Raw genomic sequence first — 13577 nt, forward strand, 5'->3', positions numbered from 1 at the left:
AGTACTGGAAATGTTCTATAAAAAATCTGAGTTTCACAAATACAAATATGTCACATTGTGAATATACATCAAGCTGTCTAGTCAGATTTCTATAATGTTGTATGTATGTGAATGTGTGGTTGTATGTGGGTGTGCATCCCTGAGGAGGTCAACAATAGTGTTATCCTCACTCTCACACTAAACCTGAGGAATGAACCAGAGCTTTCTGTGTGTTTTGTTTGTTTGTTTGTTCGTTTTGTTTTTGTTTTGTTTTGTTTTTCGAGACAGGGTTTCTCTGTGTAGCTTTGCGCCTTTCCTGGAACTCGCTTTGTAGACCAGGCTGTCCTCGAACTCACAGAGATTCACCTGCCTCTGCCTCCCGAGTGCTGGGATTAAAGGCCTGTGCCACCACTGCCTGGCCAATAAGAGCTTTCTGATCTAGCTAGAATGACTGGTCAGCAAGTCCCCGGCTCCCCCTCCCACTATCAGACTTTTTTTTACCTGGTGCTGGGGATCTGAACTCAGGTCCTCATGCTTACAGAGTCATACAGAAAGTACTGCCCCAGCCTGCACTTTCTCTGTGTGTATCTCATACTCTGATAAAAGTTAACCTTATCATAAACTTTTACAATTTTTATTCTTTGAGAATATTTAGAACTTCATACATACGATATATTTTAATCATACTGGGCCTCACTCACCCTCCACTGCTACCTTACAACAGAATTCCCCGCAAAGTCCCCCTCCCGACAACTTCTTCCTCCTTTCCTCTCTTCCCCTCAGTGCCCCTCCCTCCCTCCCTCCCACCCTCACCCCTCCCTCTCTCTCTCCCCTCCCTCTCCTTCCCCATTCCTCTCCCTCCCCTTCTTCAATGACCACCGAGTCCAGTCAGTGCTGCCCATGTACACATGGAGTAGAATCATCCCCTGGATAGTCAACACACCAAGGACCACACTCCTGAAGAAAACCGACTTTCCCTCTCCTGGCAGTCATCAACTGTCCATAGCTCCTCAGCTGGAGGGGAGGGCTCCTGTGACCCTCCCCCATTCACGCTGGAATGTTACAGAGACTATTAGAGGATGAAACTGACTTGTTTTCAACATTGACCTTTGTGGTCTAGGAAGTGTCCTGTACTGCACACACTGCACCATCTGACTGCAGGTTCACAGTCTACACTTGGTCCCCCTCCTCTTCTTGTTCTTCAGGATTAGAGTTTGATATTTAGGGCAGCCACCCAAACCCCAATCCTCCTGCCTCAGTCTCTTGGTTATAGGGATTACAACAGTGAACAATAAATTCTTTCTCAATTGGTCTCTTAAGATGTAAAATGAAACAATAAATTAATTTATATTGACAACCTGAGCGCTTAACAAGCCGTATCCTGGGCTGTCCCGACCCCATGTTTGTTCCTTTCTGTGGTAAGCAGATATTCGCCTCCTGTTTCTTCCCTACCCCATCTGCTAAAAAAACACCCCATCCCACCCCCTCTCCACACAGAAATCTTTACTTTCTTTTGTCTCTTCCAGGATGCTGGATGCTGGCTTCTCATCCTCCATCACTGATGTGGGCCTGACCTAAGGCACCATGCAGACTGCTCAGCTCTCTGGAATCTCCTCCTGAGCCAGGGGTCAGGAACCCTAAGGCTTCACAGTGCTCCAACCCCAAGGCATATTGACTCCACTCCCCACGCCCCCGCCACCCCTGCGCCTCAGGGGCCCCAGTCTCATGCCTCCACCAGGAACGACCTGAACCCACCCCTGTACCCTACTGCACACTGCCCTCCCAGACCCCATGGTGCCTCGACCCCATAGCCTCCTCCCCCACCCCACCACATCCTGGCCTGCTCCTTCCTCTCTTATCTTTGCAAGCCACCCATGTTGCAGCCCTTGAAGGAGGACAGCCTAGGTGGCCCGGAAGCAGAGGCTCCAGGACGCTGAGGGGCAGAAACCAGAGCCCCGGGGAGAAGTTGCAGCTCTCCTCCCGTCCTGTGCACAAGGAGACTGGGCCCCTGCGTCTGACCCTGGTGAGTGTGGGCAGGCAGGGCTGGGAAATCCTTTGCAGCTTCATTTGCAAGTGTGAAATGCAGACTACTGGCCATGTCATCTGTCTGCAGAGGGTATGGTGTTCACAGCGGTGGGTTGAGGATGTACAACCTTTGATCTCCAAATGTGTGAAGGTAAATAAAGTTAATGTTGGGTGGGGTAAAGTTTTATCAAGCAGTGAATTTACCACAAGTGCAAAAGAAATTTGTTAACACTGGTACTTAAGGAACCGGAACAATTTATTCTTTTTCTTTATCTCACGATTTAAAATTTGTCCAAAAATCTCTAGTTTGCTATACAGATAGTCACCAGCTTCCTACAACTCTTACTCAGATAGTGTGGAAAAACTTCGAACAGACAGAAAAATTAAAAGCCAAAATAACTAGATTGTAAACCTTTCAGTGACTGTGTATCTGCAATGCTGTCCTCTTTTCTTGTGTAATACTGGAGATGTAATCGCTTGTCTGGTTTTACACACACAGAAAGTTTAATGGTGACACATATTTATTGAGCACCATGTGTCCAGGCCTGGGCATTTGCACAGAAGAGCCCTTCTTATGGTGTTAACACAGGCCTCTCCAACAGTGCATTCTCTTCAATCAGCCTGTGTTAAAATGCACACACATGCAGAACCATTTCTGCACTTACCTGTGGTTAAGGATCTGTGGAGCACTTAGAAGGAGGATAAATATGATGAGTGGACAATGTTAGGGTCTGCGAGAAGTCATATAAGACCACCAGTCACATATGCAACCAACAAGAGAGTTTATTAAAAATTACCAACTTGTTGGGGTCTGATCATCCCACAAAGGCTCCTTTTAAGTAAGGTTAGGGGAATTCCAGGGAGGGGAGACTAGTCTGGGGGCGGATTAGTGGGTTTAAACAAAAAGTTTCTAGGATTGGTAGGAGGCTCTAGTGGTTAGGGACTTTCCGGAGGCAGAGTAGGGAAAGCTATATTTAGCTAGCAGAAGGCCATGGGGGCCTGCTGATTAGTTGCCCTTTAATTGTGGTTTTCCAGATAATTACTTGCTCAGCTCCAGCTCTAGTAAATGGAAACCAAGACCTGATCTCTGGCAGGGTTACTAGGAGAGCCTGCCATGGCCCTTGTCTGGCTCCCTGACTCTCTCATAAAATGAAACACAAACTAGAATGGACAATTTTTGTGAAAAAGAACATCAGAAGAGACATAAATACATTTAGGGGCCTCAAAGCTGAATTGAGTTACATTTTAAGTGATTTATTCATTTTTATTTACTGTGTATGAGTGTTTTTTTTTTGTTTGTTTTTGGTTTTGGTTTTTCGAGACAGGGTTTCTCTGTGTAGCTTTGCACCTTTCCTGGAACTCGCTTTGGAGACCAGGCTGGCCTCGAACTCACAGAGATCCTCCTGGCTCTGCCTCCCGAGTGCTGGGATTAAAGGCGTGCGCCACCACCGCCCGGCTGAGTGTTTTGATTGCATGTATGTAAGTGCACTGCTTGCATACCTGGTGCCCCTGGAGGCCAGAGAGGACACTGGATCCCCTGGAACTGGAGTTGCAGACAGTTGGAAGTCCTCATGTGGAAGCTGGGAATGGACTCCAGGTCCTCTGCAGGAACAGTATGTGCTCCTAACTGCTGAGCCATCTCTCCAGTCCCTTAAGATGCATTCTTGAGACCATAACAAGAAGGGACTGATCAGTCTCATACCTCAAGAACAAGAAGGGGAAACAGTGGCTTTTCAGAGAAGCTTCTCCTGCCTTTGCCTTTGAGGGACTATCTCTTGTGTGTGCTAATCTGGGATGTTGAGGAGACTCAAAGGAAGGCTGTGCCTAGAACCATCCCATAATGCCAGCAGCAGAGCCTATGCTAAGGGAGACTGTAGATATCATGTTCCTTACCCTGTCACAGACACCTTTGATGAACAAACAGGTCTTACTTAAAGACAAACCAAGATTTTTATATGGGATATGTGAATTTCATGTTCTTCAAGTATTTGGTAAATACTTACCTTATAGCTACATTGTATATATTTTGGGAGCACCATGTGACCTTTCAGTGTATTTGGACACAGTGTATGATCAGCTCAGGGCAAGTTTCCTGACACCCCAGACATTCCGTTGACTAGTTTTGATTTAAGTTTGGTTGTATTTGAAAACCCTATGAAGTAGGAAGTTTCAGAATCAGCTGTATGAGGAAAATTAAAATGAGGGATTAAGATGGATTATGAAAATTAGAGAACTGAAAAGTCTGTCTTGCACACACACCCACCCGCATACACACACCCACATACACATAAGCTAGGTGGGTACATAGAAAATTAAAATCTATTCTTTACGAAGATTATTGCCCAGCTCACTCAGGATGTGAAACAAAAATTAATAGTCTAAATGACTCTGGCTTCACACCTTTTCTTTCCAAGAATGGCTTTATTGTATTGTAATTAACATTATACACCTCACAGATTTATAGTGCACAATTGTGTGGCTACAGGTATATTCAGAGGTGTGTAAGCTTATTTCCAAAATCTACTCTGCTTTTTTAAATCCAGAGATGCTTTACCACAGCTTCTCTTGGTGTGTGTGTGTGTGTGTGTGTGTGTGTGTGTGTGTGTGTGTATGTTGCACTGTGTTTGAAGATCACAGCATAACTCTTGAGAGTCGGTTTTTTCTTCCAACTTGTGATGAGATCTCCCCTGTACTTCCTTCCATGCTGGCTCCTCCAGGTTATCTCACCCTTCAGCTTCCAGGTGATTCCCCTGTGTTGGGATTTCAAAGGCATGCCACTATGTTCCCCTTTTCATGGTGTTCTTGGATTGAATTCAGATCTCCAGTCTTGCGCAGACAGCACGTTTACCTGCAGAGACATCTTGCTCGATCCTGGATGGTTTTCAGAGCCTTTCTTGGTATGTAGTTCAGAGAATCATCCAGAGCTTTCCATATGCTACACAAGTGCTCTGTCAGCCCTGTGGGATTTTAAATATAGAAGCAGGATATTTAATCAGACTGTGTGAAAGACACCTTCTGATTGGTTTAATAAAGGGCGGAATGGTCAATAGCTAGGCAGAAGAGAATAGGCTGCACTTCCCAGCAAAAAGAGGAATTCATGGTTATGAATCTAGATGTGCACACACACACACTCACTCACACACACACTCTACTATGGCAAATCAAAGTGTAGGCCAAGTTCCCTGGGTCAGAGACAGACTACTGAGTACACACACTGAAGAGAAAGCATTAATGCTTACAGCACAGAACAGCAAATATTCATCGGCAGATATGACTGCCCTCAATAAATGTATACTATTAAAGAATATTAAACTACAAATAAAAATCCCAAGTCACTCACCAGTATTTTGTCCAGCTGCATTTGTCTAGTAGGGTTTGTTTTATGGAGTCTGCGATACTGATTTTCATTACATATATATTTATAGTTTGTGGTGGATTGCTCCAATTATTAATATGTAGTTATCTTTATTTTTCCTAACTTTGGCTGGATATCTGCTTTTTTCATCCTTGCACTTTCAGTCTCCATATACGTTGCCAGCTGGTTGAGTTTCCTGCTGCAATAAACAATTGGTTATTGTTTTTGCTTTTCTTTTTTTTTTTTTTTTAAATTTATTTTGCAATACAATTCAGTTCTACATATCAGCCACGGATTCCCTTGTTCTCCCCCCTCCTGTCCCCCTCACCTTCCCCCCAACCCCCTCCCCCCATTCCCATCTCCTCCAGGGCAAAGCCTTCCCCACAGACTGAGGTCAACCTGGTAGACTCAGTCCAGGTAAGTCTAGTCCCCTCCTCCCAGGCCGAGCCAAACAATCCTGCATAGGCCCCAGGTTTCAAACAGCCAACTCATGCAATGAGCACAGGACCCGGTCCCACTGCCTGGATGCCTCCCAAACAGATCAAGCCAATCAACTGTCTCACCCATTCAGAGGGCCTGATCCAGTGGGGACCCCTCAGCCATTGGTTCATAGTTCATGTGTTTCCATTCATTTGGCTATTTGTCCCTGTGCTTTATCCAACCTTGGTCTCAACAATTCTCGCTCATATAAACCCTCCTCATTCTCGCTAATTGGACTCCCAGAGATCCACCCGGGGCCTAGTCATGGATCTCTGCATCCAGATCCCTCAGTAGTTGGATGAGGTTTCTAGCACAACAATTAGGGTGTTTGGCCATCCCATCACCAGAGTAGGTCAGTTCGGGCTGTCTCTCGACCATTGCTAGCAATCTGTTGTGTGGGTATCTTTGTGGATTTCTGTGGGCCTCTCTAGCACTTTGCTTCTTCCTATTCTCATGTGGTCTTCATTTACCATGGTCTCCTATTCCTTGTTCTCCCTCTCTGTTGTTGATCCAGCTGGGATCTCCCGCTCCCCCAAGCTCTCTTTCCCTCAACCCTCGCCTTTCATTACCCCCACTCATGTCCAGGCTGTTCATGTAGATCTCATTCCATTTCTCTGTCATTGGGTGATCCCTGTGTCTTTCTTGGGGTCCTGTTTTCCAGGTAGCCTCCCTGGTGATGTGAGTAGCAGACAAGTCATCCTTGTTTCATGTCTAGTATCCTGCTATGAGTGAGTACATACCATGTTTGCAAAGCGACAGCCTACAGAATGGGAAAAGATCTTCACCAACCCCACATCTGACAGAGGACTGATATCCAGAATATATAAGGAATTCAAGAAATTAGACAGCAAAATGCCCAACAGTCCAATTAAGAAATGGGCTATAGAACTAAACAGAGAATTCTCAACAGAGGAAACTCAAATGGCCGAAAGACATTTAAGGAACTGCTCAACATCCCTAATCATCAGGGAAATGCAAATCAAAACAACTCTGAGATACCACCTTACGCCTGTCAGAATGGCTAAGATCAAAAACACTGAAGACACCTTATGCTGGAGAGGATGTGGAGCTAGGGGAACTCTCCTCCACTGCTGGTGGGAATGCAAGCTTGTACAACCACTTTGGAAATCAATATGGCGCTTTCTTAGAAAATTGGGAATCAATCTCCCCCAAGATCCAGCTATACCACTCTTGGGCATATACCCAAGAAATGCTCAACCACACCATAAGAGCACTTGTTCAGCTATGTTCATATCAGCATTGTTTGTAATAGCCAGAACATGGAAACAACCCAGATGCCCTTCAACTGAAGAATGGATAAACAAAATGTGGTACATATACACAATGGAATACTACTCAGCAGAGAAAAACAATGGCATCATGAGGTTTGCAGACAAATGGATGGATCTAGAAAAAATCATCCTGAGTGAGGTAACCCAGACTCAGAAAGACAAACATGTTTTTGCTTTTCAATTCAGCCTGCCAGATGCATCTTTTACTCCAGAATTGAGACCATTTATAGTTAGGTTAGTGTTAAAATGTTTGTAGCGAATGAAATCCTATAATTTGGTGAGTTTCTCTTCGCCTGATTTTCTGTTTTGGCTTCAATTACTATGTGTTTTTTTTTTTTTCACTCTCATCTTAGAAGTTTGCTGACTCACTGGCAGTTTGCTTCCTATAGCAGTGATAAAACACCATGATCAAAATCTACTGGGGGAGGAAAAGGTTTATTTGGCTTACACTTCCTCACCACAGTCAATGCTGAAAGAAGCCAGGTGGGAACTTAGGCAGGAACTGAATGAGAAACCATGGAGGAACATGGCTTACTAGTTACTCCTCATGGCTTGCTCAGCCTGCTTTCTTAAACATCCTAGGACTCCAAAGTGGGTTGGGTCCTCCCACATCAGTACCTCCCACATCAATCATCAATCAAGAAAAGGCCCCACAGACTTGCCAATCCCATGGAGGCAATTCCTCAGCTGAGGATTCTTCCTCCCAGATGACTCCAGCATGTGTCAAGTTGACAAAAAGCTAACCAGCACACTTACTGAGTCAGCACTGTTGATTCCTGAGAACTACAGGAGTTATTTTCTCCTGAGCCCTTGGGATTGTAGCTTTCTGTCTTCTTCCTTTGTGTTTTTATTTTCCTGGGAGTGTCTTCCTCACGGCAGCCTCAGTGGTCAGCATTGCTTTAGTTATGTTCATCCTGAAGGTCTTTATAAAGGACAGATTTGCTGTAGTCACATTGGTTGTCAGTTCTTTTCTTTGAGTGCTCAGAATACATAGGTCCACGCTCTGACCTTTAGCAGTTCTGTCAAGGAATGTGCTGTTGTTCTGACTGGTTTGCCAATCAGGTACGTTGTTAGTAACTTGGCTCTTCTCTTAGCAGCTTCCAGCATTCTTTTCTTGCTCTGCACTCTCTGCATTTTACAAAAAGTGTAATATGGCGAGAATATTTTCGCGTCATATCTATGTGGTGGTCTAAATTACTTCTATGTGAACATCTTAATCTTTCAGTAGATACAGGACATTTTACGATATTCCTTCAATGAGCAGGTTTTCTATGTTTTTAGTCTCTATTTCAGCATTCTATTCTAATGAAAACATTCCTGTTTGTTCTGTCTTGTCCTGGAGGTCATCACAAGTTTTTCTTTATTCCTCTCTGAATGTGGTAATTCATTAACCTTGTCTTTGAAGTCCTGGTATTTTTATCTTTCAGTTAATTTAGTCTGTTGTTGGTTCTTTCTCCTGAATTACAAAAAAATTATCTGTAAACATTTCCAAAATTCCATTAAAAAAAAACTCTCTTTATTACTTGTATCCTATATTGTTTTGCTTATTTCCTTCCGTTGTCTCTTTTTGAAGTTGCAATCCTTTCTAAGTTAACCTCCTGAATGATTTCATCAGCATTCTATTTAATCAAGTATGCTTAGATTCAATTGCTGACAACTTATAATCTTTTGAGGAAGTGGTATAACCTAGTTTTCTCACATCCTTGTGTTTCGTTGTTGTGGGTGGTGCACCTGTGGGAGTGAATATGTTTTACACATTGATGTGAGGACGTGCACAGTCAGCATTCATCTGCCAAGAGCTTTATCCTCAGCACTGGTCAGGATGGAGAAAAGGAACCTCAGTAACAACAATATCAGAGCCAACTTTCCACATTTATCATAATGGATATAACAAAATAGTTGAATAAAGGATGTGTAGAAAGAAAGGTTAGAAAAAGAAAAGGAGCAGAAGAGAAAAGAGCAAGAGATTAAAAACAATATGGTTACATAGTTAAAAACATGTAAATAAAATAGATAAACCACAGGCCTTCCATCCTGACACTTGGAAGGTGAGGAAGGAGGATTAGAAATTTGTGGCAAGTCTGAACCTTCCAAGGAGACCCTGCCTCATAGTCAATGACAGTAAGATTAAGGAAACACAAGACAAGGATTTTTTAAAGATTAAAAATTTTTTAAATCTTAAAAATAATTTACTATATGAAAATTATATATAACATTTTAGTATCTGGAAGACAGAGACCTGGACGAGCCTCTCTCTTGATGCTCTCATAGAATTTGCCAGGTCTGGGCATTGGGGTCATACTTGGTGTGTGCCATCCCTCTCTGCTGCCGCCTTCCCGGCTGGTGCTGTACACAGGACACAGGTGCCTTAAGAAACAGAGCATCATTCACTCTAAGACTGCCTGCCTTTGTATGTTCTTTGCCACTGCAAGTCCCAGAGGTCATGTGGCCTGTAGTCCAGGTAGACACTTCCGTTTGTGGGTTTGTCTAATCCAAGCCTTGTCTCCAGAAGGCTTTGGGGGAAGTGGGTGTGAAGTTCAGTGTGGAGTTCCATAATGGAGAGACGTCCTGGGAGCTGAGCTGTGTGCCTAAGTAAGCATTTTCAAATCCTATCCAGCAGCAAACCACCATGCAATAAGGAAGAATCTGTGGAAACTGAGTCATCCTTTCACTGGGGTTTGAGTTCTCAGCCCATGTCTGCTGCACACAAATTGCAGCATGAGGCATTTTCACAAACCAAAGAATCTTCCAGCCACCTGCTCAGAACTCTCAGGCTCAGCAGTCATCCACAGGAGCCATGTCATTCCCAGTACAGGAGTCAGGGCTGCCTGTCCTCATGCCTCCACAGCCTGAGCCAGGAGTGTGTCTGTCAGTCACTCCCACCTGCACTACTGTCCCTCATGGCTGCCCACCACCCAGCCCATCCCAGGGCACCACGACATGTGCTTGATGGTTTTGGATTCCCATCACAGCTCAAACTCAGAGAACAGAAGCTCCTGGTTCTAGCACTGTGAGAGACTGAGTGTGCAGAGCTCAGGCTGTGCCCATCTGTGTTCCTTTGTATCGTATAGGACAGTAGTTTTCAGAGTGTACCTTGCCCTGGGTGACTGACTCCATTTTATACAGCAGTGGTTTGCTTCATTTTGAAAGCAATGCTGAGGGAAAAATGACTCAATACCTTATATGTGCAAATGTCCAGCACAGATAGTAAGACATAGATTGATAAATAACTTATTAACACAAATGAACTATTCCTACCTATAAATGTATTAAGCCAGGAGCACCTAGACCCATGATATTTGAAAACCTTGCCTAAGAAACCAAGCTTGTGTGCGTGTCCAGAACACCAGAGCAATGAGTGCTGTCATGCCCTCACTTGGATCACACCCACTGAGCCATCATCAGGCCACCTGATGTGTGCATCACTAGATACAAGGCAACAGACTCTCAACTCTGACCCCAGGACTTCTGCTCACCATGACCACATAAGTGAAGTGGCTCACTGAGCTCCCATTTGTTCAGACCCTTGTGCCTGGAGTCAGCTCTGTGCTTTGGAGCAATCTGTCCTTGAACAATATCTGTACTTAACTGACACTGTGCCTTGAACCAACTGTGTATTTTGGCCACCCTGTTCCAGAATTGCTCTCTATGTATGTGTATCTGCTACATGATTTTGTCTTCCACAAATTCACATATCTGAACACCTGTGCATGTGCACACACACAACACCCCCACACACAGGAGATGTGGTAACGGTGGTCATGTGTTCTACATTTGAATTTATATAATGTATTATGGTTTTGAAGTAAGACAAATCTGCTCCCTCATCCTCCCCTTCTTCCTTTATGAATTATGAATCACATTTATACTCTACTTGTTAGGGTGCATTTGTTTCTTAGGAATTGGTTGTCTAAGGGGAGTCTATGTACTCGGTTCCGTCTGGTTCTCACTGGGTCCTTAGATAATCATAGTCATATGTCCTGTTCATCAGGAAGGAATCTGCCTATGACTTCACAGTTTAAAACAATCCTAAAGTGTCCTGTGCTGTGTAATAATGTTTTTCTGTGTTCACCATCAACATAATATTGCTGTTCCTTCTGCAGGAAGGAAGAACCTCTGGAGATGTCTTCCAATGATGACCCTGTTGCAATGCCAATGATAGAAAGAAATCCCAGTGACCTTCCTGGAATGGACACCGGTGATCTGGACACACAGACTGGAGAGGCTGTGTTGAGTTTTCATAACATCAGCTATCGAGAGACGGTGCAGAGTGGATTTCCATTTCGTAAAAAAACACGTGTGATAGAAAGACTGTCTAATATCAAGTATGTGCATGAACTAAAGAGATCAATATACTGAACAACTCAACAAACACAGACTTTTTCTATTATCAATAACCTGCATATGTATGTGTATATATCTGTTTATGTATATATAGATATATATACATATATATATGTTTGTGTGTGTATAAGTGTATGTGTATATATTTGCTTCTGTGTGTATGTATGTAAGTGTTCAAATGTGCATGAAATAAAGAGGTCGCAACATTGAACAACTTTTTCAACCAACACACTTTCTCTATTATTAATAAGCTTTGTATGTATTTTTTTGTGTGTATGTGTATACATCTGTTTATGTGGGTGTGTAAGTGTATGTGTGTGTATGTGTTCACATGTGCACATGTGTGCATGCTAGGACACACCCATGGCACAAGGCCATCACAGGACAACCTTGAGCACTGGTCTTCACCTTCTACCATGTTGCAGACAGAGTCTCTCACTGTTCACTGCTGGGTGTGCCAGGATAGCAGCCTGCAAGAGTCCTGGGATTCTCCTGTCTCTGTCTCCATCTCTCCATAGAGCATGGAGTTACAGGTGCCCACTACTGCACCCAAGGTCATGTGAATTCTGGGTGTTTAACTTAGGTCCTCCCCCTCACACAGCAAGTGCTTCACTCAATGAACCATCCCCCAGCCTCTTCTTGTCATACATAAAGATAGATTCATGATCTAGTCTGAATATGAAATAACAAATGGGAACATAGTATGTTTTCTATAAGCATATGCCTTTTTCAATCTGAATATTCACTATGCTGAATAAATCAATTAGTTTTTTGAGACATAATTTGTGCTTTTGCTCTACCTACATTAGTAAATAATGTCCTCTACTTGAAGGGTGTCTCCCAGTTCTAAACTGAGCATATTCTAATCTCCTTATCAGGGAAGGAAATCAACATTTTGTTGGTGTGTATTAACTTTTATATTTTGATTAAGGTAGTGTTTTGCTTTGTTTTGTTTTGAGTGTTAAACTTGGCAACAATCTTTTGTCCCCTGAGTGCTTCTTTCTAGTCTTTGGATTTCTACTTAAGGTGCATTGATTTTGGTTTGATCCTATTTTAGTAGTAACAACACTGATATCAGTATTCCATGAATCACTGGTTTGTTGTGATGAGGTTTAGGAGGCAGCAAGCAGGGCTACATGAAGATACTGATCATCAAACATGAACGAGAAGCTGTTGTGTACTTGACACATAAAGGCCATATGTGTAACAGAGTCTTCATGAGAACCTGCTGCTTGCTTCAAGGAACACTGAACTTAGATGCACCATGTTTTAAAAAGAGAAGTCATTTAAATAATAAACAAAAAGGATTTTGTGATATCTGAGGCATATTTCTGATGAGTCCCCACTAGCAGTTGACATCTTTTGTAAATAATAGACCTCTATTAATATTTAAATTATTTCCTATGAGTTTGGCTTATTTTCTGTATACAATTTCATTCAATTACAACAGAATATACAGTGTAGACACTAAGCTAATATAACTTCTTTTAAATAGAAAAATCACCCATAATATGTTTTTGTGTTTACAGTGGGATCATGAGACCTGGCCTCAATGCCATCATGGGACCTGAAGATGGGAGCCGATCTTGGTGAGTATAACGGAAAGCACATGCGAGCCCTTTGTATCTAGTTTCTGTGCTGTAAAATCACTTCCACAGAGGTTATTTATGTATTGTGTGAGTGTATATGTGTGAGTCTATAAGTATTGTGTGAGTTATTTGTGAGTATATATGTGTGAGTCTGTAAGTATTGTGTGAGTGTATCTGTGAGTGTATATGTGTGAGTCTGTAAGTATTGTGTGAGTATATCTGTGAGTATATATGTGTGAGTCTGGACCCATGTGCTGTGGATAATGTTCAGGAGATGCATTCTAATTTTCTACCAAGAACAGAAAGTCTTACAGGGTCCACTTTACTGATAGGAAATGAGAGAGTGATTGGCATATGGTGTTAGATCATATTATTATCTAATGTGGGGAAAATAATATTAAAATTAGAAAGATGAAGCACAGTTTTCTGGGAACAAGAAATCATCAACAGGGCTAATTCTCAAAATACAGCAGCACATTATGAGTTTGAGTCCCAAGGTCAGATTGCAGGGAG

At 42.9% G+C, this 13577-nt stretch overlaps 1 protein-coding gene and 1 pseudogene across 1 annotated transcript in view; both read left to right on the top strand.

The window, feature by feature from the left end:
* The first annotated feature begins 1890 nt into the window (after nucleotides 1-1890).
* LOC128108812 (ATP-binding cassette sub-family G member 3-like) overlaps nucleotides 1891-13577 on the top strand; it is a 62332-nt gene continuing 50645 nt past the window's right edge. The window contains exons 1-3 of the mRNA XM_052735845.1: nucleotides 1891-2002; nucleotides 11235-11456; nucleotides 13005-13064. Coding sequence (XP_052591805.1) covers nucleotides 11254-11456; nucleotides 13005-13064 — 263 coding nt within the window. The 5' untranslated portion in view covers nucleotides 1891-2002; nucleotides 11235-11253. The remainder of the gene's footprint in view (nucleotides 2003-11234; nucleotides 11457-13004; nucleotides 13065-13577) is intronic.
* Nucleotides 1943-13577, top strand: part of LOC128108691 (ATP-binding cassette sub-family G member 3-like) — a 159554-nt pseudogene continuing 147919 nt past the window's right edge.

This window comes from Peromyscus californicus, unplaced genomic scaffold (assembly GCF_007827085.1).
Source record: "Peromyscus californicus insignis strain IS unplaced genomic scaffold, ASM782708v3 Scaffold_13__1_contigs__length_99412109, whole genome shotgun sequence".
Taxonomy (NCBI): Eukaryota; Metazoa; Chordata; class Mammalia; order Rodentia; family Cricetidae; genus Peromyscus; species Peromyscus californicus.